The 27,804-nt window shown below is 41.9% G+C and overlaps 1 protein-coding gene across 2 annotated transcripts; it reads left to right on the plus strand.

Moving 5' to 3' along the window:
• Positions 1-65: 65 nt before the first annotated feature.
• On the plus strand, positions 66-27,790 carry spata13 (spermatogenesis associated 13). Of its 2 annotated transcripts, XM_023804912.2 has the most exons (12): positions 66-810; positions 9,965-11,662; positions 14,002-14,155; positions 14,747-14,874; positions 15,118-15,297; positions 23,553-23,735; positions 23,828-24,007; positions 24,128-24,360; positions 25,732-25,861; positions 26,030-26,402; positions 26,538-26,618; positions 27,325-27,790. In XM_023804912.2, the coding sequence occupies exons 1-12, from the start codon at positions 802-804 to the stop codon at positions 27,504-27,506; spliced, it is 3,531 nt and encodes a 1,176-aa protein (XP_023660680.2). In that variant the 5' UTR covers positions 66-801; the 3' UTR covers positions 27,507-27,790. The 2 variants fall into 2 exon arrangements, with proteins under 2 accessions (XP_023660680.2, XP_072567460.1); XM_072711359.1 differs by lacking the exons at positions 66-810; positions 9,965-11,662; positions 14,002-14,155; positions 14,747-14,874; positions 15,118-15,297 and adding exons at positions 19,330-19,424; positions 20,943-20,961.
• Positions 27,791-27,804: the final 14 nt, after the last annotated feature.

The following is a 27,804-nucleotide window of genomic DNA, read 5'->3' on the forward strand; positions in this document are numbered from 1 at the left end:
GCGTGACCATGCGCACCGTGAATGTAGTCAATATGCATAGCGAACGAGCCATTTGGTGAGTTCCGTTACACGCAGTCCAAATGATCAGTGTTAAACGTGGTATTAGTGTGTGTTTGAATGTAAGAGAGAACACATTAAATATTTAAGAATTTTCATGTCATTTGAGCAGCTTTACAATGGGACATCTGTCTCACAAGAAATATCGTAGTATGAGGGTTTCCAGAGAAAACAAAGGTGATGTGGATCATGGGTATAAGCAAACACAGAATCTCGCGTTTTTAAGTTAATTTTGACGTGGAGTCAGATCCATTATCCGTCTGTCTGTATGGTAATGAGCCTATGATCGCAATAAGACGCGATGTTACTGAGCAATATTGTTCTATGGGACCGGGGGTGAATCACTAAGCATATTCCATCCCCATCCCAACTCCACCCCCGAGTGCCTTCCTCCGGAGTAACAAGTGCACTGAGACTCCCGCCCCGCTGCACTTTGTTCACTCTACATGTTAATATTACAAACTTTAGACTCTGCTTCCAGGTGACACACAGTTCGGTATTCTGGTAAATCTATCCCCAACGGTCCTATATTTTAAGGCAGATTATTTGGTTGCTAGTTGCAGCCTGTTATTTCAAGAGTGCTCTCCAGGTTAGCGTGAAGCTAGCCGCTTAACTTGTTTGAAATGCAGTCTCCACGCTTTCTTAAGAGACGCCGAACCTTTGGACATCACCGCAGTCTTATTAACTAACCACTGGCAGCAAAGGTCCACCGTTTGTAATTTCGAAATCTCAGCGTTAAGTATTATGGAAAAGGTATGTGTATGCTGGTTTTATCTTGTGTTTTTAATTGGGAGATAAAGTAATTAGTTGCGCTATTTATAACATGAGGTGTATACAACAAAATATTTAAAAGGTTATCAATTAAATTTTCAGTTAGTCGTTATGGTACATCAGAAGTGATACCAAAGTAATGATATAATCATGTTTCGGTAACTATTAAATTCCTAGTCCTAGCGAAGTCATCGCTTGATGTTACATTAACTGGTTTTTAGTGTTGTTATAGTGATGTTTGTTGTCTCCGAATGAAATCGCTTACATTACAATGGCTGATTTTTTTTAGCGTTTTACGGTGATAGAAGTTAGTTCCTAATGAAATCATTTTGTTTGTTATTGCAGTAACTGATTTTTAGTGTTGTTAAAGCGACCCGAATGTCTCAGAACAGGGTGTTACGGTTGTAGTGATGGGGGTTGGACATTGCTTGGTATTGCGGTAACTGATTTGTTTTCGTTTTGAAAGCTAACTATATTTCTTGCTTGTTTTACTGCTAGGTATTGTCATAAACTACACAAAACTGGTCTTAGAAACTATGGGGTGGTTGGGAGAGCATAGCTGATTGGTCATAGAATGAACACACCTTTCAAGACAAATGGGAATAACACCACAATGGAGAAACGTGGTGGACGGTTTTACATAATATGCTGAATGTATGCTGTTTAAGTCGGTGCCAAAAGCATCCTAAAATTGCCTGGCGCAGGATAACACTAACATGTCCATTATGTAAACGAGCCATATCAACTTCTGACCACTTATCTTGGGCAGGATCGCAGGGGGTTTGCAGCCTTTCCGAGGTAACATGGTACTTAGCAGCGGTGCACCTTGGATTGGATACTAGTCTATCACAGGGCCACACATGCGCGAAGTCATATATAATACTGCCAATACAGAGACACCAGTTAGCCTGACTACATCATTGTGTTGTGGGAGGAGATATGTGCCACACAATGAGAACACTCATATTGTATTACATAATTAAAATAGCCTAATTAAAAGATATAATTAAAAGCATTGTTTGGATGACTTATTTATTTATTTTTTGGAAAATAAAGTTTCCTAACAACCTAACAATGCAGGTAAGTATCTCTGGGACATGCTTCTTGGCCATAAGGGTCGGGTTCAGCATGAACAAAGTTCATCAGTGCTCTGACGGCTCTGCATGCCTGTTCCTCTTCCCCAGTGAATAGGATTCCTGCTGGTTTCTGTCTCTGAGTAGCTTTTATGGATTTTTCCAGCAGATGTGCTTGCCTGGTCCTTGTAAAGGGTGGTGTTACACTGCTTTTCCCAAAAGGTCGTTACCTCACACCCCGCACTCTGAACTCTTTCTGGGCAGTAATTTAAACTCCATAGCAGAGAGCAGATCTCCAATCTCAAGTAGGAGACAGATACAGCAAGTCACCAGCCAACCACAGAGCAGTTAGTCCAGCCGTATAGCTGTGCCCTCTGATTGTAGGATATTTAAACTGATTGCAGTTCTGACCCACTCAGTCTGGGCCCCATTCAGAGAGTTAAGCCCTAGTAATCAGATTAGGACCAGCAGAAAGGCCTCACACTGTTTAGGGTTAATACAAGCGTGACAGATGTTGATAAAGACAGACGTACAACAGCAGCAGCAGGCTAAAGATGACAGGCTGGGCTAACATAATGGGTCTTCAGTAGGGATGTAAAAAGTGAGGCTGACCCTTATGTTGGATGGCTAGTGATTCCATAGACAGGGACACCTACAGATGATCAGTTTTTTGTGTCTTTAATTTGTCCCAAGAATTGCAAGAAGACCTATGTCCTGAGATCTTTTAGAATGTTCCAGATTTTATACATCAGTCTGTTTACTTAGATTTTTAATGACCTTCAAAGTCAAAAGGGGAATTTTAAACTCTTCCCTGAACTTGACAGAAACCCTGTGAAGAGATGTTCATGTGATTGTTTTTTCTTCTTCTGGTTACAAGTACAGCTGACATGATTACTTGATTAAACTCAATTACTCAGTTATTAAAAAGCAAATTTACTTCTCAGTCACTCGCCAATATGGCGGAAGGAAGATGGCACATAGTGGATGAGGGTCCAAATATACAACGAAAGCATCAGTTGTGTAAAAGCACTTCACATGAAAGTGAATGAAAATGCAGAACTTAAAGATCACCACAGCATGACTGAAATGTGAATTCATCTTAAAAGAAGACATTCAGGTTTGACAGATTCACCCAATAATGCAAGATTAGCCATAGATGTGCCGTTTAGCCTCTTGGAGAAGGCTAACCTGTCTTTGTCATCATTCTGACTTAAATTGTTTTGCTTAATTTGCTTTCTGTGTACCTAAACATAATTGCTGCTGAAATGAAAATTAGCCTTGTTGCTGAGCTGCATCATAATCGATACTTTATTCCCCATGGGGAAAATTCTCTTTACATCTCCCTCAAGTTGCTCTTGGTAGGTGAGAGCAAGCTGGCCATGAAAGGCCATAGCAGCACCAAGGGACCTGAGGGTTAGGGGCCTTGCTGAAGGACCCACAGATGTACTGAGGTCTGGTTTGAACCAGCAACCTTCCAATCATAGGCACAGACTGAGCCACTGAGCCACATGCTGTTGTCATGTGTCATACGCTACATGTACCTGTGTTTTGAGTAGGGATGATCAAAAAAACTTTACATTATGATATTTAGGAGATGAAAATTAACTATATTGCCAAATAGAACTTAGCTACCAACAGAGTCTGTCAGATAAGTTGGTGGTGTTGTTATCAGTTGTGCCAACTGACACAACATGGTGCCGGCAAATCACTTGCTTTTTCTCAATATTGTCTCTATGGAATACAAAATATTTCAATACAGTAGAAGATGAATACCTTTTCGCGATCAGTTCTTGTTCATTGTCTCTGAGAATGCACGCTGAGCTCATGTAAAGCAGTGGTTGGTAAACTTTTTTTCGTTTTTTTTTTTTTTAAAAACTACATACTAGATAAAATTGCAAAGCTTGCTAAGTTTTGTTTCCTATGACCGAGTAAAAATATTTTGATGCAGCTTATTGATGGTTTAAACTTTGAGGCTGTCACAGTTTTCACAGTTGCATGTGCATGAAATGCCATATAAATTTTACTGTCATACATCATGACTTTGCAAGCTTAGCAGGGCAGCACAGTGACGCGGTGGGTAGTGCTGTCGCTGTGCACCACCTCTTGGCATATTATTTGTTCAATACATATACTGTACAATCTCCATATGAATAATTACTATGTAATAACCTAATAAAAATTCAATAATAAAAAAACCCATATTTCAAAATTAATAAATTTTTTACTAAAGCTAGATCATAAAGTCATGAACATCTCCAGAAAATTTGGTCTTTGGTTTTCAAGGAATTATATGTATTATAGATATCTTGACGTAAATGTAGCATTGCATGGTTTCATATCACTAATGGGCCTTTTTAATGGCAGCCAAACTGACATAAAATAGTATAACAAGCACATGTGTACGTAATAACATTAATTAAGGTTACAAATATGCTACAATGAAATTTAATGGAAGCTTCATTAATTTAATTCAACATACCTGTACTTGCCATACTATTGAAAAGGTCCACATGGCTAGTAAATATGGCTAATAAATGCCTGCATTCATCAGAGGTGAGTGAGGTGTGTAAATCGGTCCAGTGTAAGTGCACACTTAGGGAATCACTCGACTTTGCAAGCATCGAAGGTTATGTCATGGCTGCATATGATGATAATTGGTGGCTAGGATGTGTTGAAGAAACTATGCCCAGCACTGGAGAGTTGAGACTGAGCTTCAGAAAATTTGGTCTTTGGTTTTTGAGTTGTTGCTGAGATATCATTACTTATCTGAAGTGTGTATCAAAACCACAATTCCTATCCACCCATAATATAATTTAATAATTACATTTTGCACGATTGCCTGATGAAGTGAAAAACTAATCATTAGATTACTCGATTATTGAAAATCGATACTGATAACCCTACTTACAAGACTTGCTGCAGAGCAACAGATATTACAGCACAGCATCAAATTCAGACTGAAGCACTTTATTGACACTGTGTTACAAAACAAAATTATATTTATGACCACCCCCAGGGTGCATTAATAAATGAAAAATGAATACAAAACAGAAGATAAAAATAATATAATCGTACAAATACATTGAAATGGACCTTCTATAGATTAAAAAAAAACATTATTAATGCCCAGTGCACAGTGGCAACAGTTATTATTGCACATTAGCAAGAAGTGTATTGCACATTACCAACATAACTTATTGTATATATTCAGTGCCATTATCTCAGGCTGAGGGAATTCAGAGTTCAGCAGGTTGGTGGCTGTTGGGAAAAGCTATTTTTTAGTCTGTCTGTATGTGTACAGATTGATCTAAAGCACCTTCCTGATGGGAGGAGCTTGAACAAAACAAGTCCAGGATGATTGATGTCCTTAATTATGTTTTTAGCCATTTTCACACAGCGAGTCTTGTGTAGATGGTCCAGCGGTGGCAGTTCTGTGTTGACAATGGCTTGTGCTGTTTTTATGACTCGCTGCCGGGGTTTTTTAGCAGCTTTGGTGCAGCTGCTCCACCATGCTGTCATGCAGTTAGTCGAAATGCTCTCTATAGTGTGTCTGTAAAAGTTAACCAGCAGCTTCTGGGGAAGGCTAGCCCTCCTTAGCCTCTTCAAAAAGTAGAGGCCTAGTTGCGCTTTGCCTTCTACCACTGAGGTGTTGTCAGCCCAGGACATAATGCTGATACCTATGTACCGGAAACTGCCCACTCTCTCCACTGGGGCCCAGTTGATTATGACCGGATGGTAGCTCCTCTCCTGCTTTGTGCTGAAGTGCCCATTTAACTTCTTAGTCTCGCTGACATTCAGGAGGAAATTGTTCTTCTGGCATCAGTTCTCCAGGGCCTTAATTCCCTCCAGCAGGCCTTCTCCTCATTGTCAGAGATTAGGCCCACAACAGTGTTGTCAGCAAACTTGACCATGGTGGTAGAGTTGGAAGTGGCCACACAGTCATAGGTGTACAGTGAGTACAGCAGGGTGCTCAATACACAACCCTGGGGAGCTCCAGTGCTGAGGGTGAGAGAGGATGGAGACATGTCTGCCCACCCATACAGCTCATGGTGGTCTTTAGGTCAGGAAGTTGTAGATTCTCTGGCACAGTAATGGGCTGAGACCCAGATCCTCCAACTTCTTAGTGAGTTTTGAGGGAATTATGGTATTAAATGCTGAGTTGTAGTCAACAAACATCATTTTCGCATAAATTCCCTTCCTGATATCCAGATGACTCAGGAGAGGAGGAAATATGTTATGACATCATTGGTGGAGCAATTATGACAGTATGCAAATTGTAGTGAGTCCAGGGTTGTCAGTAGTGTCAGTAGTGCAGGCATGCAATGTTCATGTAGTGTAAACTAAATACAGAAAACGAAAATCAAATACAAAACAAAACCATAACAAAACAAATGTGCAACAGACGCCTAAACACGAGCCCCATTTTCCCCAAAACCTAGCCATTTTAAAAGTTAACAAATCAGCTACAGCCTTAACAAGCATCAGGTGTAACTGGCTCGCAGATACTCGGAGTCATGACAATGAAAATTGCCAACACTAAATAACCATTAGACCACAACCCACACTTAAGGTCGTCACAGGGTTTGAATATCTTTGTGAATGCTGGTGTTAGCTGGTCAGCACAGGCTTTAAGGACTACCTGAGATGCCATTGGGTCCTGCTGCTTTCCTGGTGTCCACTCTCTGGAAAGCCCTCCTCATGTCATGATCCGTAATGGTGACAGTGCTTTCCACTCTGACATTTCCTGATTGACAATAGTCCTGCCAGTCCTATTAGTGCTGCTAGTGTTATTAGCACCGTGGGCTGCAGCCTCAAAGTGAACGTAGAAAGTGTTTAGCTCTTCTGCCAGAGACGCATCTACCTTCCCCATTCTGGAGGGTTATGGTCTGTTATCGTTCTCAGTCCCTGTGATTGATCGGATGTCTTGCCACCTCTGCAGTGAGTTCAAGTCACAATCAAAGTCCTCCTCAATCAGCTGTTTGTACTTTCATTTTGCAGACCTGATGCCTCTCTGGCGGCTCTATAGGCTGGGATATCTCCTGATTTAAATGCTGTGTCCCTTGCCCTGGGCAGCTGTTTGAGTTCATTATTTATCCATGGTTTCAAGGTCATTTGGGTACACTCTGATCCTGTTGTTGACAACTATGTTACGCACAAAGTAATTAAAATATGAATTATATGTATCTAAATTGGTCTGATGGAAAAATATATTCCACTCTGTGTGTTTGAAGCAGTGCTGGAGGTGGCAGCCTCAGGCCTAACTTTGATAGTCCTGCTAGTTGGTAAAATGTGAGAAGTATATTCTTAAGATTCGCTTCATTGAAACCCCCGGCAATGAGGTACCATCAGGGTAGAGCTGGGCGATATGGCCTAAAAATAAAATCTCTGATTTTTTCACAAAAAATCCGATTTCCGATTTTAATCGATTTTCCCCTCCCCTACTCAAAATCAAACTACAGATTACAAAAATGGTTCAAAACAAGTTTTAACTTTATTTAGCTTTTTTTACTTTAGGGTTAAAGTGCAATCTGACAAGCCATAAAAGATGCTTGTAAGTGAGATGGCAGACCACGCCATTGTAAACACTTTTAGAAACTTGTAAAAACTTTTAGAAAGCTTTTTCTATAGCATATTTTCAAACTGGCAACAACACAATATGCCCTCAAACTTATAAATAAAAGTAATAAGTAATATTGTAATAATAATAGAAGAAAAAAAACAAAATTTTATCATGTCAGCTTGGTATTAAGTAAATACTTTATGCCATTGGGCTTGACATAGTGCAAAAGAAAGCTTTTGAAAAATTGTTAAGAAAAATGAGCCACGTACGGGTCTAAAACTTTTAGCATGTTAATGAATCCCAGCTTTTCCACAGTATGTATGGGCACCTTGTCTTTTGCACTATACATCGCGACAGCGTTTGCTATCGCCTTCCATCGTGCCCGATTCTTATCATACGGCACATAGTTCGAAAATGTGTCAGGGACGGTTGCTTGCTTAACTTTGTTGTGCTGGTGCTGCGGCTATTTTCATTTCGCTGGGAGTGGCACTTCTCCCACTCAGCTGCGTGCCTCTGCTTTACATGCTGGAATAAATTAGTCGCGCTGCTTCCTTTGGTTGCAACAGTTTTTAAAGTCTTTGCAATGAGGACTTGTTTGGTCTGTGTCCGACCTCGCAAAACCGAACCAATTCCATATTACAGATGTAGCAACACCTTTCTTGGGCACAAGCGCCAGCTTTTCCCCTGTCATTGCCATGTTGTTAGTGAATCTGCTACAGTGTTTGGGTGCGCCACGCTAATTTACCCATGAAGATTGGTGCGTCGCATTAGTTCTGCTTTTGGCGCTCGTGTGTAAAAAAAAGTAATAAAATCGATTTTCATGAAAACACATCGTCCTGAACTGTAAATTCGAATTAATCGATTAAATCGATTTATCGCCCAGCTCTACATCAGGGTATGAGTTACTGATAGCTGCTTGAGCGCTAGCTTAATATTAGCTTGTGGCGGGATGTATACAACAATATATAACAATAACAAGTGAGTGTTCTCTGGGAGGTAGAATGGTCGGCATCTTAGCATGAGATATTCCAAGTCTGAGGAACATAACTTGTTGGTTGTGGTTGTACTGCTGCACCAAGCATTACTAATGGAGAAACAGAGTCCTCCTCCTGTTTTCTTACCAGAGTCGGGTGTTCCGTCGGCGCAGTGTGTCATGCATCTTACTAGCTCAACTGCAGTATCCGGTATGATGGGATTCATCCATGTCATCAATAGTCTCTTATTAGATTTATGCGTAGCAATACCCAGTTGGAGCTCATCCATTTTGTTGATGGGTGATCTAGTGCTCACAAGAAGAGCACTAGGAAAAGGGGTTTTACGGGGAGCAGCTTTTAGTCTAGCTAGCAAACCCGCTCGTTTGTCCCTCTTCAACTCCTCTCCCGGTGCCGCCTGCGTTATCTCCCTCTGGGGTAGGAGTCAGCGTAAGTCCTAGTGATCTGACAGTCTTCTGCAGTATTGCTTCCGAGTTATAATACTGATCTGTACAGTTTCAGCTGATCTGTAAAAGCTTCTGCCGACTACAGTAAATGTTCACCTTTGTTTGTTGTAAGGAACACCTATTGGGGGAGCAGGAAGACATTGCATCCATGCACGCCACCATCTTTGTAGAAAGCACAGCAGATGTACCTGACTGTGTTGGTAACACATCAGTGGTTTGCTCTTCCTGATAGTAATCTAATCTGCTATAGAAATATGTGCATTTCTTATATAAGGAATCTTAGTTTTACAATATTTCTCCATAAATTCTGAATGCAAAGCATGTAAATATGTAAAGATGTGGACTGTTTGAACTGTTCATATTGAACAGTATCTACATAAAAGCAGTATTTGTGAGTGTTGACCAGTGTCTGAATGTGTCTCTGTGTTTAGTTTGTGCTAGTTTTATGTACCCTATTGATCAGTTTGAATGGGTTTTGTGAAATGTGTTTGTGTATTTGATTATGGCTTCAATAGACAGTTTTGATACCTTTGTTAAGTTTACCCGTAAATCGATAGCAAATGTACCAAGGTTGTAATATACTTTACTCTGGTTGCTTAGTCTGTTTTATAATGTAGCCTCTTTCTGGACCTTTAAGCCAGCTAAGAATGTAAGCAGAGCTGGTGGTCATGGATGCTCAACTTTAAGCTCTGTTATGCTCTGTGATCAGGCATCATCAACGTAAAGGGGTGGAGCCTCTGTGGGAAAAGGGTAGGGCTTCTGAGGTAAAAGGTGAAGGTGGAACCCAAGTCATATGGATCTGAATGTGTATGTATGTGTAGCCTGATATAGGGAGGTATGTGGAAATACTCTGGCCATGAGGAAAAGCACCAATTACTTAAATTAATCACACTGGATTACGGTGTTCATTGCTCAGTCATGCCTAAAAGCAGACTAAGAATATGTTTGAAAATCTGCATGAAATCTACAAGAAAAAAGAAAGCATAGCAGAGACTGTGTTGGTCACACTGCATAATCCATAATTTTCCTAATGAATTTCATTGTGCTCGTGTTTCCCTATCATAGGCTTTGGAGGCCCGAGATTCTTTACCCCGTAAAACTCCGCCCACCTGTGGAATCTCCCCTTCCAGTGACCGTCTGTCTGCCACCTGTCTGCCATCAGCATTTGCCAAGGCACAACAGTCCTTTCAGTGTGAACAGGCTGAGAACAGGAGCTCGGAAGCAGAAGGAGAGAGGCAGGTGTATGGAAATGGCCACGTTGGAGAATTCAGGCTTAGTGGCCTAAGCGGGCAGTCATGGGTCGATTCCACCAGCCCCTCCAAAGTCACATGCTGCACTCCGTCCGCCACACACAGGCAAAGCAGCCCACAGAAGTTGCCACTCCGGGGTTCTGCGGCCTGGCCAGCTCTCTCTGCCCTGCGAGGCATGGGCTCCTTCAGGAAGCTGCGCTCCTCCATTCTTCAGGGCATTCAGAGCCGAGGAGAGACTGCAGCTCTCAACAAGAGCCAAAAACACACCATGGCAGCAAATCGGAGCCAGAGCAATGTCGTGGTGCTTGAAGGCAGTGAAATGGAAACCAGTGTACTGAATCACGAGCAAAAGCTAAGAACCAGTTGGCAGAATGAGGAGGCATGCAGCTATGATGATGAGGATGAGGAAGAGGAGGACCACATTCTGCAAAGGAACACACTCTGTTCTCATAGTTTGCGCATAGCCTTAAGTGCTGGATTCATGGCACAGCTGAGCATTGGGCGGGAGTCTCGTGGGCCGGAGTCCCGTGGGCCAGAGTCCCGTGGAACAGGTCAGCAGAGGGAGTCCCAGCCAGGCCAGCCTGAGAAGGCCAAGCATCAGGCCATGTTTCACAGACTGAGCAGAAGCACAGACAGCCTGCACCTCTTCAGCAATCCCTTCCGACATAGCAGTGCTGCTCCTGAGGATGGAGGCTTGCAGAATATCCACAGAGCCACCAGCAGCACATCAGTGGAGCTGGCAGCCCAGAGCTTAGCTCAATGGAGAGCCCAGACGCAAAAGCTGCTAGGCAGCATGACAGACTTGTCGCTTCGGAGGAGGGTTGCCCCTCACTCACAGGCCACCATGAGGCCGCTCAGTGTGCTACATGATGCCTACTCCCGCAGGACACCCTGCATTGCCGGGGGGGAACGCCATCGCCGCCCATCGCCTACCCGTAGCTGGCCTGGACCTTCCTGTTCTGGGGAAGCAATCAAACAGGAGCGTCTCCCTCCCCAGGACAAGAATAACGTATCTAAAAGTCTGGGGGCTGCACCAGACGTGCCCCCATCTGCTCTGCTTTCAGCTGTACCAGACACCCCCCCATCTGTTCCACCTTCTATGCCACCAGACACACCTCCATCTGTTCTGCCTTCAACTGCACTGGACACAGCCCCATCTGCTTTGCCTTCTATGACACCAGACACACACCTGTCTTCCCCAGACACACCCACAGACATCACTGTATACTCATCAGACATGATCAGGCACAAGACAGACTGGGTGAGACCTCGGCCGCTGTCTGACTATGGTCAGTTGATAACCGGGAAATTCTCCATTCCTGAGGAGGAAGCAGGGTCACAGAGTGATGAGATCATAAGCAGGCCTGGACTGAAGGATCATAGCACCAGCCACAGGAAGAACAAAAATGCGGGATATCGCCACCAAGACACGGTAGTGGAGTCCTACAGAACACATCCCGTCTCTGTGGTTGAAGAGGTCGACCTTTACTCTCCATCAAGTGCAGAGCTTTTAGTAAGGTTCCTTACCTCTGCCAACTGGGGGTGCCCAAAGTTTGTTATGCATGATGTGTGATGAAGTTTGTTGTATATGATGACTTCTATGGAAGATTTTATTGGACTTTATTATTTGTAACCCACAGAATACAATACACAAATATCTACCACAAATATGTACTGGAAGAAAGCTAAAATAAGAGGCGCTAGTTAAGCTCCATGAAACTGAGCACAAATGAAAAATCCAGTGTTTGTTTAGTGCTACGTTTGTGCTGTCTTGTGCCAAATAAATTAATATTGTTATTGTTAATAATTGGTTGCTATTATTTTTCCCCGACAATGTTGTCACGCAGTCCCCCTACAACAGCGCAAAGATGTGACACCTGACTGCTTCTTTAGTGCTACATTTGTGCCGCAGAAATCTCCGTTCTATCTCTCTTAGTTTTTGAGACAGTTACAATAACACATTATTATACTTTGCCTAAAAATAGAAAATTTGCTATATGCCGACACAAAGGCATCAAACATTCCTACATGAGAAACGTGACCCTAAGCACTATATGCCGATCATGTTATGCCATAAACCAAGAGGTAAAATTCAGAAGAAATAAACATTTTTAAACGGCACAAACATGGCACAAAAGATTGAGACTGGGTTGGTCCAAATCAGAGGCACGGTGGTGATGTCCCCATGTAAGCAAAATATATCTCAAAAACTAAAGCAGCACAAACCGAAAATTTCAACAACCTAGACGCCATAAATAATTCAGACTGGTTATTTTAAAATCTGAAACATAGCATATACAGGCGTTGGACAGTGAAACTTAAACACTGGCCAAAGTGGTGTTTCAGGTTTCACATCAACATCTGCGCAACCTAGTGGCCAATTTTCACTGATCGCACATTCCATTCCGATAACAGCAGAGTGTGAAGGTTAAATTAGCAAAGCAATAGCACAGCTGTACATAAAATACTGCAATCCACATGACATAATGGGAGGCATATCAGAGTTTAAAAGAGCACAAATTGTTGGTGCGTGTCTCCCTGGTGCATATATGACTAGGACAGCAACCGGGCCGGCTTCACAGAGCTTAACTAGCGACTCTTATTTTAGCCTTATTCCAGTATGTTAGCTGATAACTGTACCTCATATTTGTTGATTTTTTCCCCCCCTGATCAGCTGCAGTACGAATTGGACAAAAATCCACAAATAAATAGGAGTGAAGTCACAAATGTCACATGATCGACAAATACAAGGGATGTGATCCACAAATGTGCAAAATACATTTCTCGTGTACAGGTAGCTCCATATTTCTGTGGATATGATTTTACACAACACAAATTTAAAAAATACATATTTGATACTTGTTGTTCACGGTACATATTTGTCATCTGTGGGTTACAAATAATAAAGTCCAGTATATACTTCCGTAGATTTCTTGCTAGAATTCACCACAGAGAACAATTGCTTGACACATCACTATTTTCACTAAATTGCTTTAGCAAAGTGTCGACTACCTGAAGTACAACGGTACCTTGGAACACAAACTTAATTCATTCTATAAGGCTGGTCGAGTTACGATTTCGTCGAGGTCCAAGTTGAATTTTCCCATAAAAAATAATGTAAATGAATTTAATTACAGAAAATGCAAATGACTGCTTATTTAAACTTATCTACCTACCTAACTAAAAATAAAAAGCATTGACAATCAATATAAAAATAATACACACATGAAAAAGCGCACACAGAAGCATTAAACATAACATAAATGACAATCCCATACTCCGAATCGAGAGCAGAGACGTGCACCACATTCAAGTCTCGCTATAATTTCCTTACAAGTTCTACAGTTACTCTCAGCACTTTTCTCTTTGGGTTGCTGCTATGACTGCTCATATTCTTAGGGGCCATGACATCTGGATCAGTAAATGTACTGTAAATAAAGCACAAAATAAATACACCAATTACAGGAAGGGATTTTTTGCATGTCGAACTCGGTCGAGAGGTACTGCGAGACTGAGAGTGATTCATAGGCATCAGCATCCCAGTATGTCTGTTTGCCTTTGTGTCAGCTCATCAGAGAGGTGTTTTAATCTGTATGAATTTTGCAAGTCGTCTTTTTTGTTGTGTTCCAACTTTTCGGTCAAGTTCTGCTAGATTTTTTTCAACCAACCCATTCGAGGTCCATATTGATAGAGGTGAACTCATCTCAACCCATACACATTTTAGCAGGTATGGTCGAGTTCCAAGATTTTGGTCAAGGTACAAGTCGAAAAAAATTCAACAGACCCGTTCGATGAACAAGTTAAGGGGCGCTCCAGTTCCAAGGTTCCACTGTAACACATTTCTCTCTTCAGCTACAGCCAGAGCCCACCCCTCCCAGGCCTTCGCACCCGCAGACTCCCTACAGAAAGGCCTTGTCCCATCCGCAGTCTGCAGCCCTGTCCCAGAGCACCCCCACTGGCCTGGACCGCTTGGGTCGTGGGCCGGTCCTCCACAGAGTCCACAGTGGTGAGTGTGTATGTGTGTGTATCAGGGTTTTTGTAGTTAATGAAAACTAAGACTAAAACTAAATTTGTTAACTGAAATTAAATAAATACAACAGCTTTCAAAAAAATGAAAACTAAATAAAAACTGCAATGAACAATTCAAGACAAACTAAAACAAAATAGAAATGCAGTTCAAATCAGCTTTGTTTTCATTTTTACCCCCTCGATTTGCACTGTGGATGTGGGTTGCAATTTACATCATTATCCACCATGTTGGTGCATTTCTCGCCTGGTTGAGGTACTCGAATGTACTGTTTTTTCCACGTTCGTCAAGGTTGTGGTGCTGTTTTTGACTGGACTAACAACAGTGTTTGTGACAAAGGTAAAATATTTTGTAGGATTCCAAAAAACTGTTAATAACCATGATCCAGAGTGAAGAGATTAAGTTTTATCTAGTGAGCACTGCTGCACATTTTCTTTATTCTCTTTGTCTGAGAGACACATACGTATGTGCTGTGCAGTGGTTATATAAATGAAAACCTCCTGTTACCAAGGTTTGTTTAATGGTTTGGATTTGTGTTTATTCATTATATTTATTCATGTCCTGGTATAGCTGGTGCACCGGCCCAAGGCTCAGTGACTCTGAAAGAGGCTCTGACTGAGGAACATTGCAGCTTCCAGGAGCTGCCTGACAGCCAGCTGCACCTGAAGTCCACAGTGGATCTCACTCAGCTCAGCAAGGTGAGAAGCAGCTCTGATCCTGACACGTTGATCTCTGTGCATGTGTGACTGGTCACATGTTTTGCATAAAGATGTCAACTGATATTAACCAGCTAATTGACCATGGTAACAGATAAAGCCTGACCCTTACTGTTTTGACATTCCCAGTTTGCACGGTTGTGTCTTCTTCAGCATGGTGGGACCCCACTCTTTGTGTCTTGTGCTCTATTACTGAATGCATGTGGCACTTTCCCCCTTTTGCAGTGTATTTGTTCGGGGCTTGTTGTGCATGCAGAGGCTCTCTGGGACCACGTCACGTTGGAGGAGCAATGCCTGGCTTTCAAAGCTGGAGATGTCGTTCGTGTCATTGATGTCTCTGACACAGACTGGTGGTGGGGCATGATGGCTGACCAGAGTGGCTGGTTCCCTTCAAGCTTCGTCAGAGTAAGTGCATCCCTACCACCCCCCCCCCCCCCCCGCAAAACTGATCATACATGTAAGGAGGTTTCAGAGAAAGATTAAAACCAAATAGAAGAAAAACTAAATTCAAACAGCAGGAAATGACTAAACATGATGATTGTGTGATCATTATTAATTATTATAAAAAGATATTAACTGAGCATACTATAATTATAATCATTACTATTATTATAATCATTAATTATTAATCACTGTCTGCAAATGAATAAAAAATCATAAAAACCGTTCTAAAGGACATTAGTTAAGTGAACACAAAGGGGGTATTTTCCGTACGTCGCTTAAAACACCCTAGATCAGATGCCTCATCCTGGATGAGTTAATGCCAGTGAAACTCGTCCGGGATAAATCAGTTTTTCAAACGCAACTGTGTAGTAGATTAGTCTAGCTGGATCCAATCATCCGAGATGATTGTGCGCGCCCACGCTGCTTGAAAAGCCCACATATATCAAGTCTAGAAAACTTGATCAGCAAGTCTTTGATAGGCTGCAACAAAATGACGAAAATGACACAAGTGGAGCAGGACCTCGTATTAGAAGGATATGAAGAATTTCAAGAACTAATATGCACAAGGGGTAACACGGCAAAAGCAGCCCAAAGCAGAAAAGACGGCTGGCAAAAAGTGGCCAACAAATTAAATGTGGAAGTAGTGTTCATTGTACTCACTGAATGCAGCATTTCATTTCTTATGTGTCAGATTATTATTTAGTACAGTACAATCCAGTTATAACGAACTTCAAGGGACCTGGAAAAACAGTCCGTTATATCCAAAGTGTGTTATATCCAGAGTTGCTGTATACGCAGAATAAAAACGCCGAACAAAACTACAGTTAAAAGCGGCCCTGGGGATCAAATTGTTTGTCCATTATAAGCAAAATTCCCTTATATGCGAGTCCACTATAACAGGATTTTACTGTTTGTCATAATTCCAGATCAAACATAAGCACAATGAGAACATGGGAACAAGTTAAAGTGAAGTACAAGAATATACTTCAAACCGGGGCCGGTTCTAGACATGCATATATGAGGGGGCAGACAGAAATGTGAAGGGGGCACATGGTGGCGACGGAGGCAGGAAAAGGGTGGGGTGGTGGTGCTTTGGATAACTGTTTTTGTCATGTAATTGGATTGCACTTTGTCAGGCCTCTACCCTAAGACCTGTCCAACTTGGGGGTCCCACCTGAAAGCTAAGCTTCTGCTGGTGTAGCTCTTAGGGTCACTGGGGCACGCAAACCCCCTAACCACAATAAGGTGGCAATCCCTCAGGGGGAAAACTGAAAAATAAAACAACAAAAAATAAAATAAAATATTCCTCATTAGATTAAAACAACTAAAAACATGACATTTATCTTAAATGGATGGCCTATATCAAACATATTTGAACCCAACAAAACACTTTTCACTATTGCCGATTGTCACGTCCAGCTCCGTCCGATCCTCGTGTGTGCCACGCCCACCTCATTACCTCCTGTTTTTGCCTGATTGTTCTCACCTGTTGCTCGTTACCCTCAACTTGGAGAAGGGTCCAGCTGCAGACGCCTGTAGAGTGGAGCTCCACCAGAAATACGTGTTTTAAGGGGCGTAAAGTGGATCTCATGATCTTTATGGACGTAAAGTGGAGCTCCACAGGAAACACGTGATCTCTACCGGAAACTACCACTCTGTTAGCGAAAAGAGACAAGATAGAATCCAAGGAGCCATTCCTCTTTGGTTTTCAGATCCAAGAGGACATGGAATTATTTTTACAGGCCTGTGTTGACCAGCGGGGCTTCCGGGTTAATGCTGTCTGTTATGAGAAAGATTAAATTACTGGCACATGAGTGTGTTGATTGATTTTTTTTTTATTTCATTCTGTTTGTTGTTGCTGTCTAAATAAATTTAGCAGTTGATTGAATATAATTGTTACATGTTGATAACTGGTACGCAAGTACGCATACACCTTTAAAAGCGATACGTGCGGCAATCGATTGCTGTGACAGTGTAAATGCGTACGTATTTTATGTGCATTTGCGCTGATATGACAAGAAAATACCATGCATTTCAACCTATATACCGCAAATGAAGTACGAATTAGCATATACAGGTTAAAATGCACAATAATTTCTTGTTATATCAGCGCAAATGCACATAAAATACGTACGCATTTGCAATCGTATATAATATATGTTTATAACAGTTAAGGCAAGACCAATATATATATTAGTAATGTGTATCTAAAGTAACATAATAGCAATTGCGTATGTATGGTATGTTTATAACTGCTCATCTTATGACCAATATATATATTCCACAAACTAGATCAGACCAGATATATATATATATGTGTGTGTGTATTTATATATATAATTTCTCTAGCGTATAAATGAACGAAAACATACTTTTTGAGAATTTTACAACTGAAATTCCGCTAACACACAGTTTGGTCACGTGTTTCCTGTGGAGCTCCACTTTACGTCCGTAAAGACCAAGATCCACTTTACGCCCCTTAAAATCACGTATTTCCTGTGGAGATGACGTATTTCCGGTGGAGCTCCACTCTACAGGTGTCTGCAGCTGGACACTCTTGGGGGGGTCAACTTGTCTTGTGTATTTAGTCCACGTCTCTGTTAGTTTCCCCAGTTCTATCATTGATGTTGTCCAAAGTAGTGCCTGTTCCTGTCCTTGTCTGCCCGTCTGAGACCAATAAACCCCGGTTATTGGACTTCCTGGCTCAGCTTGCCTGTTTCCTCGCTCGCCTAACGTGACAGCCGATATTAACAAAACTAAAAAGGGTAGGCTAAGTTATGAAAAAGAAAAAATCAATTCACCAAGTCTTGAAATATAAAACTGAAAAATAGGATTGGTCAGGGTTCATTTCACTACATGTTGTACATAAGAACATAAGAAATTTACAAACGAGAGGAGGCCATTCGGCCCATCAAGCTCGTTTGGGGAGAACTTAGCTAATAGCTCAGAGTTGTTAAAATCTTATCTAGCTCTGATTTAAAGGAACCCATGGTTTTAGCTTCCACTACAATAGCAGGAAGACTATTCCATACTCTGACTACACGCTGTGTAAAGAAGTGCTTCCTCAAATTTGTTTTAAAATGTTCTCCCGCTAATTTCCACTTATGGCCACGAGTTCTAGTATTTAGACTAATATTGAAATAGTCATTTGGCTGAACAGCATCCAGACCCGTTAGAATCTTATAGACCTGAATCATATCCCCCCTTAGTCTCCTTTGCTCAAGGCTGAACAGATTCAGTTCCGCTAACCTCTCCTCGTAAGACATTCCTCTAAGACCAGGAATCATTCTCGTAGCTCTTCGTTGCACCTTTTCTAAGGCAGCAATGTCCTTCTTGAGGTATGGTGACCAAACTTATTTGTTATAACTATGTATGTGACGAATAAAGAATCTTGAAATCACAACGTTAAGTCGCTCAATGAGAATGAATGACGCAACCGACTGGCTAAGCTGCTTCTAGCACCGAGGTGGTTAAAATGGTACGGTCCACACTAGGGGTGTCTGAAATAGTTTTAAATAAAAATTTTCCTACAAGTTGAGCTTATTTTTCTTTTTTAAAAAAAAAAAAAAAGAAAAATGTTAAGACCCCCCAAACTGCTATTTTTGTCTATTTGGGGGGTCTTGGTCTTGATCGGGGGGTACTGTACCCCCAGTACCCCCCGTAATTCGAACCATGATCTTACGAGTCATTATGATTTTGACGAGAGAGATTGCTGCTTCCTCTAAACCTCCCGCAATCGCGCAGCTCATTTCGCTCTGCCGGGTCTGCCCTGCCTACTGAGAAACTGGCTCATTTGCATACTAACAGTGATTGGATGTTTAGCTGGGGGGAGGGTGAGTGGGGGATCTCGGCCGAGTGCTGTGTGAGCGCGCGCACAAACAGAACGCGGAGGGAAAGAGCGAACAAGAAGCGAAACTTATCATCTCGTTTGTGCCTTTTCAGTGGATTTTTCAGCTACTGTAGTAAATCTTGTCCATATTCAGTTTGTGGGTAATCTATTATTTTCTTCCTCAACTTCTAAAAGTTTGATTTAAGGGGGCAGGACGTTTGTTTAAGGGGGCGTTGCCCCCTCTTGCCCCAGCGTAGAGCCGGGGGGTATTCCAGAAAGCTTGGTTAACTTACCATTTGGTAAATCTTAACCTCTGGGTTGATATACCCCAAACCCGCATACCATGAGTATGTCGGTTCCAAAACACCTGAGAAGAGTAAGTTCAATCAACCTTCTATTGCTTACCCAGAGTTAATGCGCGTGCACCGTGCATACATAAAGACGTTTTCAATTGATCGCCGATTTCACGAGTCAGAATGGAAAATCAAAGTGAAAAAAAGAGAGCGGCATACTTCACAGAGGCGGAGTTGGAAGTTTTAATGCACGCATATGAAGAATTCAAGCCAATAATAATGAAAAAAAGCAATACGGCTGCATCGGCTAAAGAAAGAGAGTTGGCTTGGCAAAAAATAACGGACAGAGTAAATGCGTGTGTATTAAATTGCAAATTTGACATCGCCTCCCCTTTTATTATAATGCAAAATAATTAAACACTTAACAAGGCAAAAAATTAAGGATACAAAATCAAGTTACCTGCACATTGATACTATGAATAGATTTCCTCCGCTATCTCGCTGTACTTGTATAGTGACAATAAAGACATCTATCTATCTATCTATCTATCTATCTATCTATCTATCTATCTATCTATCTAACATAGTCTCCCTCATTTATTGAAGGAGCTTTAATAGGAATGTAGGTGCCATCAATGCACCCAATTATGAATGAATGAATGCCTTTTATTGTCACTATACATGTATTACATGTATTCCAAATTACATTTGGAAACCCTGAAATAGAAAGTCATATATGGAAGTATCAAGTGTGTGTGTGTGCAGGATGAATACATGTAGGCTATAGATATAAATAGTATGACTATATATTAAATATGCATCATAGATTTTACTACAAAGGACAAACCTACCACTCTGTGGAATTCCTCTTTAATAACACGCAGAGCTCTATGGACAGGGAACTGTACAAACGTATGTAAGAAGCGTTAAGTACCAGACATACTGTGCGAACGGCTCTACGCACAGTTGCCTTTCCTATATGCTCTGCGTCGCCCATATTGTACAAAAAATGCCCTGACGCCAAAAACCGAAGTGCTATGCACAGGATGTTTTCTGTGCTAAGCACAGACCCGCGGTTTGGGTTTGTGACATTTGCAATATGCGGTTTCAAGAGATGTTAAGTAAATGAACGATTCTTTTGAAAACTGATAACGCTTTTTCAAATAATCATTAGGAAATGACAAGACATCAATACGCGGTCTTATAACTGTCTCCCGGCGAAAAAAACCTTGTATAATTTATGCCTCCACGTTCACAGGATCGTCATCAAAAGGGCACGCCATGCTCAGTAACCTTCTGCAACAAACTTACCCTGGAACATAACCTGCTCAGTAGCAGGTTATCTTCAGAGAGTAAGCTGCTATGGTTACGTACATACCCAGAAAGTTAACCTCCGTTTTTGGAACCGAAAGTTGAGGTTATCCACTAACTTACCCTTAAACTTACCCGGGTATGTCACATAACCTGCTTTCTGGAATACCCCCCCGGCCCCGCTTCAAACTGGTAAATATTGGTATATAACTATTTACATACACACACTTATATATACGTATATATACTTCGCCTAGTTTGACTTTGAGTATAAGGTGCTAATAAATTTTTGTGGTAAAATATTCACCCTCTATTTCATTCGAAAAGAATTTCCTCCGGGAGCAATAAAGAATCTTGCCAATCCCGCAAAACCCTCTTTATGAAATTCTCTTCTTATAATTTGCGCACCGATATCAATTGGTCGCTCATTCATGAATGGCGAGGCCATGTTGATTGGATTTCAACGCACGGACACTGATTACGTGTGCGAGCTAATCCTTGTTTACATAGAACAAACCTGCTTCGAACAGGGGGGTATTCCAGAAAGCTTGGTTAACTTACCATTTAGTAAATCTTAACCTCTGGGTTGATATACCCCAAACCCGCATACCATGAGTATGTCGGTTCCAAAACACCTGAGAAGAGTAAGTTCAATCAACCTCCTATTGGTTACCCAGAGTTAATGCGCGTGCACCGTGCATAAATAAAGACGTTTTCAATTGATCGCCGATTTCACGAGTCAGAATGGAAAATCAAAGTGAAAAAAAGAGAGCGGCATACTTCAGAGGCGGAGTTGGAAGTTTTAATGCACGCATATGAGGAATTCAAGCCAATAATAATGAAAAAAAGCAATACGGCTGCATCGGCTAAAGAAAGAGTTGGCTTGGCAAAAAATAACGGACAGAGTAAATGCGTGTGTATTAAATTGCAAATTTGACATCGCCTCCCCTTTTATTATAATGCAAAATAATTAAACACGTAACCCTTCCGCATCCTTTTGACTGTTAAATCACTATGAAAGCATTTACTTTTCCTGCCATTCATTTCTTTAGGTTAAAATAACAATGTGTATCGACTAGGAATATATGGTTTCTTATTTAATAAGGTGTAATCCTTCTGGAGCCAGAAGAACTTTGAGCCAAGTCAAAATGAAACACAAAAACATTCTGCAAAAAGGTAATTGATTACACGATCACTTAACTATTTATTAAACACGATTTAGTATATTCTTTCTGTCATGTAGCTAATAGAAAAAAGGCTGAAGCCTGTCTAACTGGCGGGGGCCCACCACCACCTCCCCTCACCCCATCTGAGGGCAACCAGTGGTAACCAGCATTGTACTGTCCTGTAATGATTACCTATAGTTAGTGGAAAAAAGTAATGAGTTTGTTGATTTTAACAAGGCAAAAAATTAAGGATACAAAATCAAGTTACCTGCACATTGATACTATGAATAGATTTCCTACGCTATCTCGCTGTACTTGTGTCTTGTATAGTGACAATAAAGACATCTATCTATCTATCTATCTATCTATCTATCTATCTATCTATCTATCTATCTATCTATCTATTAACATAGTCTCCCTCATTTATTGAAGGAGCTTTAATAGGAATGTAGGTGCCATCAATGCACCCAATTATGAATGAATGAATGAATGCCTTTTATTGTCACTATACATGTATTACATGTATTCCAAATTACATTTGGAAACCCTGAAATAGAAAGTCATATAGGGAAGTATCAAGTGTGTGTGTGTGCAGGATGAATACATGTAGGCTATAGATATAAATAGTATGACTACATATTAAATATGCATCATAGATTTTACTACAAAGGACAAACCTACCACTCTGTGGAATTCCTCTTTAATAACACGCAGAGCTTTATGGATAGGGAACTGTACAAACGTGTGTAAGAAGCGTTAAGTACCAGACATACTGTGCGAAGGGCTCTACACACAGTTGCCTTTCCTACATGCTCTGCGTCGCCCATATTGTACAAAAAATGCCCTGACGCAAAAAACCGAAGCGCTATGTACAGAATGTTTTCTATGCTAAGCGCAGACCCGCGGTTTGGGTTTGTGACATTTGCAATATGCGGTTTCAAGAGATGTTAAGTAAATGAACGATTCTTTTGAAAACTGATAACGCTTTTTCAAATAATCATTAGGAAATGAAAAGATATCAATACGCGGTCTTATAACTCTCTCCCGGCGAAAAAAACCTCGTATAATTTATGCCTCCACGTCCACAGGATCGTCATCAAAAGGGCACGCCATGCTCAGTAACCTTCTGCAACAAACTGACCCTGGAACATAACCTGCTCAGTAGCAGGTTATCTTCAGAGAGTAAGCTGCTATGGTTACGTACATACCCAGAAAGTTAACCTCCGTTTTTGGAACCGAAAGTTGAGGTTATCCACTAACTTACCCTTAAACTTACCCGGGTATGTCACATAACCTGCTTTCTGGAATACCCCCCAGGTTTGAGGATTTGGATATGCTGCTATGACAACACATCCAACAAGAGTTTCAATAAACCGAGAGATCAAGGATCATTCCAAATCGTCAACAATTACATCCAGCTAAACGAGTTATCCACATACAAAAAATACCCCCAAAAAAGCTGTTTAGATTTGAATATCCTGACAGGTTGAATGTTTGAGTGCTTTTTACTGGCTGTGAGATCAATCCTTGGTTAATGGGATCCACAAAAGATCTGAGGTTACCATGGAGATCCTGGAGGATTCTGGCATGACCACAGTGATCCTCTGTCTTTGGCAGGTGCGAGTGAACCAGGATGCTGGGATAGGCACTATGGAGTCCATGCAGGCACAGGAGAATTCACTGTCCAGCGACATGAGTCTGAGGAGCCTGAAGCTCAGGGGACAGATGAGAACAAATGTGGTGAAGGAGATCATGAGCACAGAGCGAATCTACCTGAAGCATCTGAAGGATATCTGTGAGGTCAGCCTGACTCTGTCAAAACCAGTTAGACTAAGAGCACGGTTTTTGGTGCTTCGTGTGTATATGCAGTGTCTCTGTGTTTACCTGTTTAGGGTTATGTACGCCAGTGCCGCAAACATGCAGCCATGTTCAGCCCACATCAGCTGGTCACCATCTTCAGCAACATTGAAGACATCTACAGGTTCCATCGCAAGTTCCTGAAGGAACTGGAAAAGAAGTTTAACCCAATGCAGCCACACTTGAGTGAGATAGGCTCCTGTTTTCTCCTGCAGGTAAGTGTTGGTGGTAGTAGGTGATATTCAGTCTGCAGCACACGTTCGCATGGTGGCATCTTGCACCATATACCATGGTTTACTTCTGGCTGTCAGCCCTGTTTGACCTCGTTTCCTCAGGGTGAAGGATTCTCCATCTACTCTGAGTACTGCAACAATCACCCACGTGCTTCCGCTGAGCTGCACAGGCTCATGAGCCTGAGCCGTTATCGGCACTTCTTCGAGGCATGCCGTCTGCTGCAGCAGATGATTGACATCCCATTGGGCGGATTTCTCCTTACACCCATCCAAAAGATCTGCAAATATCCTCTTCAGCTGGGGGAGCTGCTGAAGTACACCTCTGAGGAGCACAGGTAGCTCACATGATCGGCCCCTAACCCTCTGAGGAGCACTGGTAGCTCATCTAATCAAAGCTCCCAACCTTCTGAGGACCACAGGTAGCTCATCTAATCACAGCTCCCAACCCTCTGAGGAGCACAGGTAGCTCACATGATCAGCTCCCAACCCTCTGCGGAGCACAGGTAGCTCACATGATCAGCTCCCAACCCTCTGAGGATCACCAGTAGCTCATCTCATCACAGCTCCCAACCCTCTGAGGAGCACAGGTAGCTCATCTAATCACAGCTCCCAACCCTCTGAGGAACACGGGTAGCTCATCTAATCACAGCTCCCAACCCTCTGAGGAGCACAGGTAGCTCATCTAATCACAGCTCCCAACCCTCTGAGGAACACGGGTAGCTCATCTAATCACAGCTCCCAACCCTCTGAGGAGTAGAGGTAGCTTATCTAATCAGCAGCTCCCAACCATCTGAGTAGTACAGGTAGCTCATCTAATCACATCTAAACAATATTATTGTCATTTTAAGACCATTTTATGCCACTGATATAATGATAAGATAATAGAATAATAATGCAAGTACACCCTTTCAAAGGGCAATGAACTTTTCATTCTTAAGAATATTCAGACATTGGAATTAGAATGTCAAAAAATGTACATTACCCAAATAAATAAAACATGAATAAAACAAAAGAACCAAAAGATAACAGAATAAATGAACTCTCAGACTCTGTTAACAAAAAATGCACTAAACATTAAACATATGGCAAAGGGGTATAGAAAGTCATTCATTCAACAAGCAATACAGAAACATAGGGATGCCTGTAGTTTTTGTAAAATCTGCTCTACAGCACTACCCCAGGCCAGACGTAGGAGTACACACTGGGGCTAGAAGTACAAACATTCAGGATTGCAGACACTCCGGCATTACAGCACGCACACGTTCATATGAAGTAAAAAGCAGCCATCCACAGCACCAGCAGATGAGAGGGCGGATGCAGTGCGACTGGCCCAAATGGTGGTGGCATTCATTCTTATGTAAACAGAATTTGCTGATATTGAAGTCAGAAAAAAATTATCAAAGTTATGTCCATATATTATGCCATAAGCTGATAACATAGTTATGTTGACAGGCCTATATGTGGCATAAAATACATGTAAAATATGCAGATATGAAGTATATCACACTGTACCATTTAGAGGTCTGTTACATATATACATGTTCACGTTATCATTCTTTAAAAGAGAGGGGCTAAACGTATTTATACAAATACATACAGAAGCATTTATCAGTGGATATATGCGCAAATACATCTATGCATTAATGCAGACAGAGACTCCCCACAATAGCTAGGCCATGTGTTTGTGTCTTTTTGGTCTCTTGTAGGGACTATGATAGCGTCAATGATGCTCTGAAAGCAATGAAGAAGGTAGCATGTCTCATCAACGAGAGGAAGAGGCGGCTGGAGAGCATCGATGCCATTGCTCAGTGGCAGGCGGCCATTCTGCACTGGGAGGTGAGAACTCACCTCTGACTGGGGTGGGATTCTGCACCCACAGCAGACATGCACACCAGAGAGCATTAACACTGCTTCTGCTAGTCAGTGGCTCTGCCGTCCATGCTGAAGTTACGGCACCATTGTGTAAAGATCTGAGAACTTTGCTTTTATATTGGTTGTGTGAAGGGAGATGATATCCTGGGCCGGAGCTCAGAGCTGATTCATTCTGGAGAGATGACCCGAATGTTCCTCCATGGAAAGAACCAGCAGCGCACCTTCTTCCTGTTTGACCACCAGCTTATCTTCTGCAAGAAGGATCTGCTCCGCCGAGATCTGCTGCACTACCGGGGTCGGCTGGACCTGGACCACATGGACCTCCTAGACTTGGCTAATGGCCAAAATGCGGCCCACAGTACCTTCCTGAAACACGCCTTCGAGCTGCGGAACAAGATCACTGGGGAGTCACACGTCCTGTGCTGCAGGAAGCCTGAGGACAAGCAGAAGTGGCTGGAAGCCCTGGCCAGAGAACGCCACCGTGTGCAAGAGGCAGAGGAGATGGGTACAGATCCATGCCCATTCTCTGTGGGGTTGTAGTGGTGTTTAGGGTTTATGGTGAAGAACTGGGTACTCTCAAGTGTACTGTCATATAACGAAATGTAGTGCTCCATGACAATTCCGTCCATTTTTCTTTCAGGAATTGAAATATCTGAAAGTCAGCGAAAGTCAGCAATTGTAAATGCAAATGCAAGAAAATCCAAGCGAGGGAATATGAACAGTGAGTCCTCCCTGTGTATATGTGCATGTGAGCGGGTATACCTATCCTTATGGGGACACAATGTCCCCACAACATGATAAATATCCATTTTTTTTCCTTTATGGGGACTGGTTTTCTGGTCCCCATAAAGGAAAGTTCTATTTTATAAAAATCGGTGACTGCTATGAAAAAACTAAAAATGCAAAAAATCTTGTATTTTGCTTGGTTGCTTATGGTTATGGTTAGGGCTGGGCGGGGGTTTAGTGAATGAGCAGTCCCCATAAGGATAGGTATATCCGACTCTTGTGTGTATGTGTATATGTGTGTGTGTGTGTGTGTGAGCGGGTTTACCTATCCTTATGGGGACATAATGTCCCCATAACGTGATAAATATCCGTTTTTTTTCCCTTATGGGGATCGGTTTCCTGGTCCCCATAAGGGAAAATTCTATTTTATAAATATCGGTGACTGCTATGAAAAAACTAAAAATGCAAAAACTCTTGTATTTTGTTAGGTTACTTATGGTTATGGTTAGGGCAGGGTAGGGGTTAAGGTTGTCATAGTTAGTGTTAGCATTTTTCCCATTGAAATGAATGAGCGGTCCCCATAAGGATATTTTTACCCTACATTTGCATGCGTGTGTGTGTGTGTGTATGTGTAAAATATCCATGTAGCCAGAGTCTACTTGGCAAATAAATCTGAGTCTTTGGATTACTTTGTGTTACAGATGTGGGCTTTGCCAGTTGTGCTTTGGTACCTCCTCATCAACCTCTTCACCCCCTTCACCAGTGTCATGTTCCCGTGCCAACCAGGCTTCCCCAGCAGCGAGTGATCTCACTGGCAGAGCCCATGCACAAGCCATTCCACCTATGGGACAGCATCACCAAGCACAGACACCTTAGGAAGTGACTTCACTGACACAGAAAGTGACCAGTTAGGAGCTACAATTAACATTAGCAGACTGTGATGTGACTGTCATGTGCTTAGTACACTGTATACTGGACCAGTGGTAGCAGGGCAGCTTGTCAGTGCAGGATCCAGTATGTGCAGTCCAGAGAAGCAATATGCTCCGCTATGATTTACATATACCGTACATTTGTTTTATTTGATAATTTAAGGCTTGATCCTTGTAAATTTCTCATTTGTGACAGGATTCTCCTCATTTATACAGAATAAACTAATGTGCAAATTAAGTCTGCTATTTTTT

Source organism: Paramormyrops kingsleyae, chromosome 4 (assembly GCF_048594095.1).
Source record: "Paramormyrops kingsleyae isolate MSU_618 chromosome 4, PKINGS_0.4, whole genome shotgun sequence".
Lineage (NCBI taxonomy): Eukaryota > Metazoa > Chordata > Actinopteri > Osteoglossiformes > Mormyridae > Paramormyrops > Paramormyrops kingsleyae.

Bases quoted from the DNA above. Each gene is read 5' to 3' on its own strand.
- spata13 (XM_023804912.2), top strand. The intron at 14,156-14,746 runs GTGAGTGTGTAT...GTCCTGGTATAG, and splicing joins CCTCCACAGAGTCCACAGTG to CTGGTGCACCGGCCCAAGGC. The intron at 25,862-26,029 runs GTGAGAACTCAC...GGTTGTGTGAAG, and splicing joins CGGCCATTCTGCACTGGGAG to GGAGATGATATCCTGGGCCG.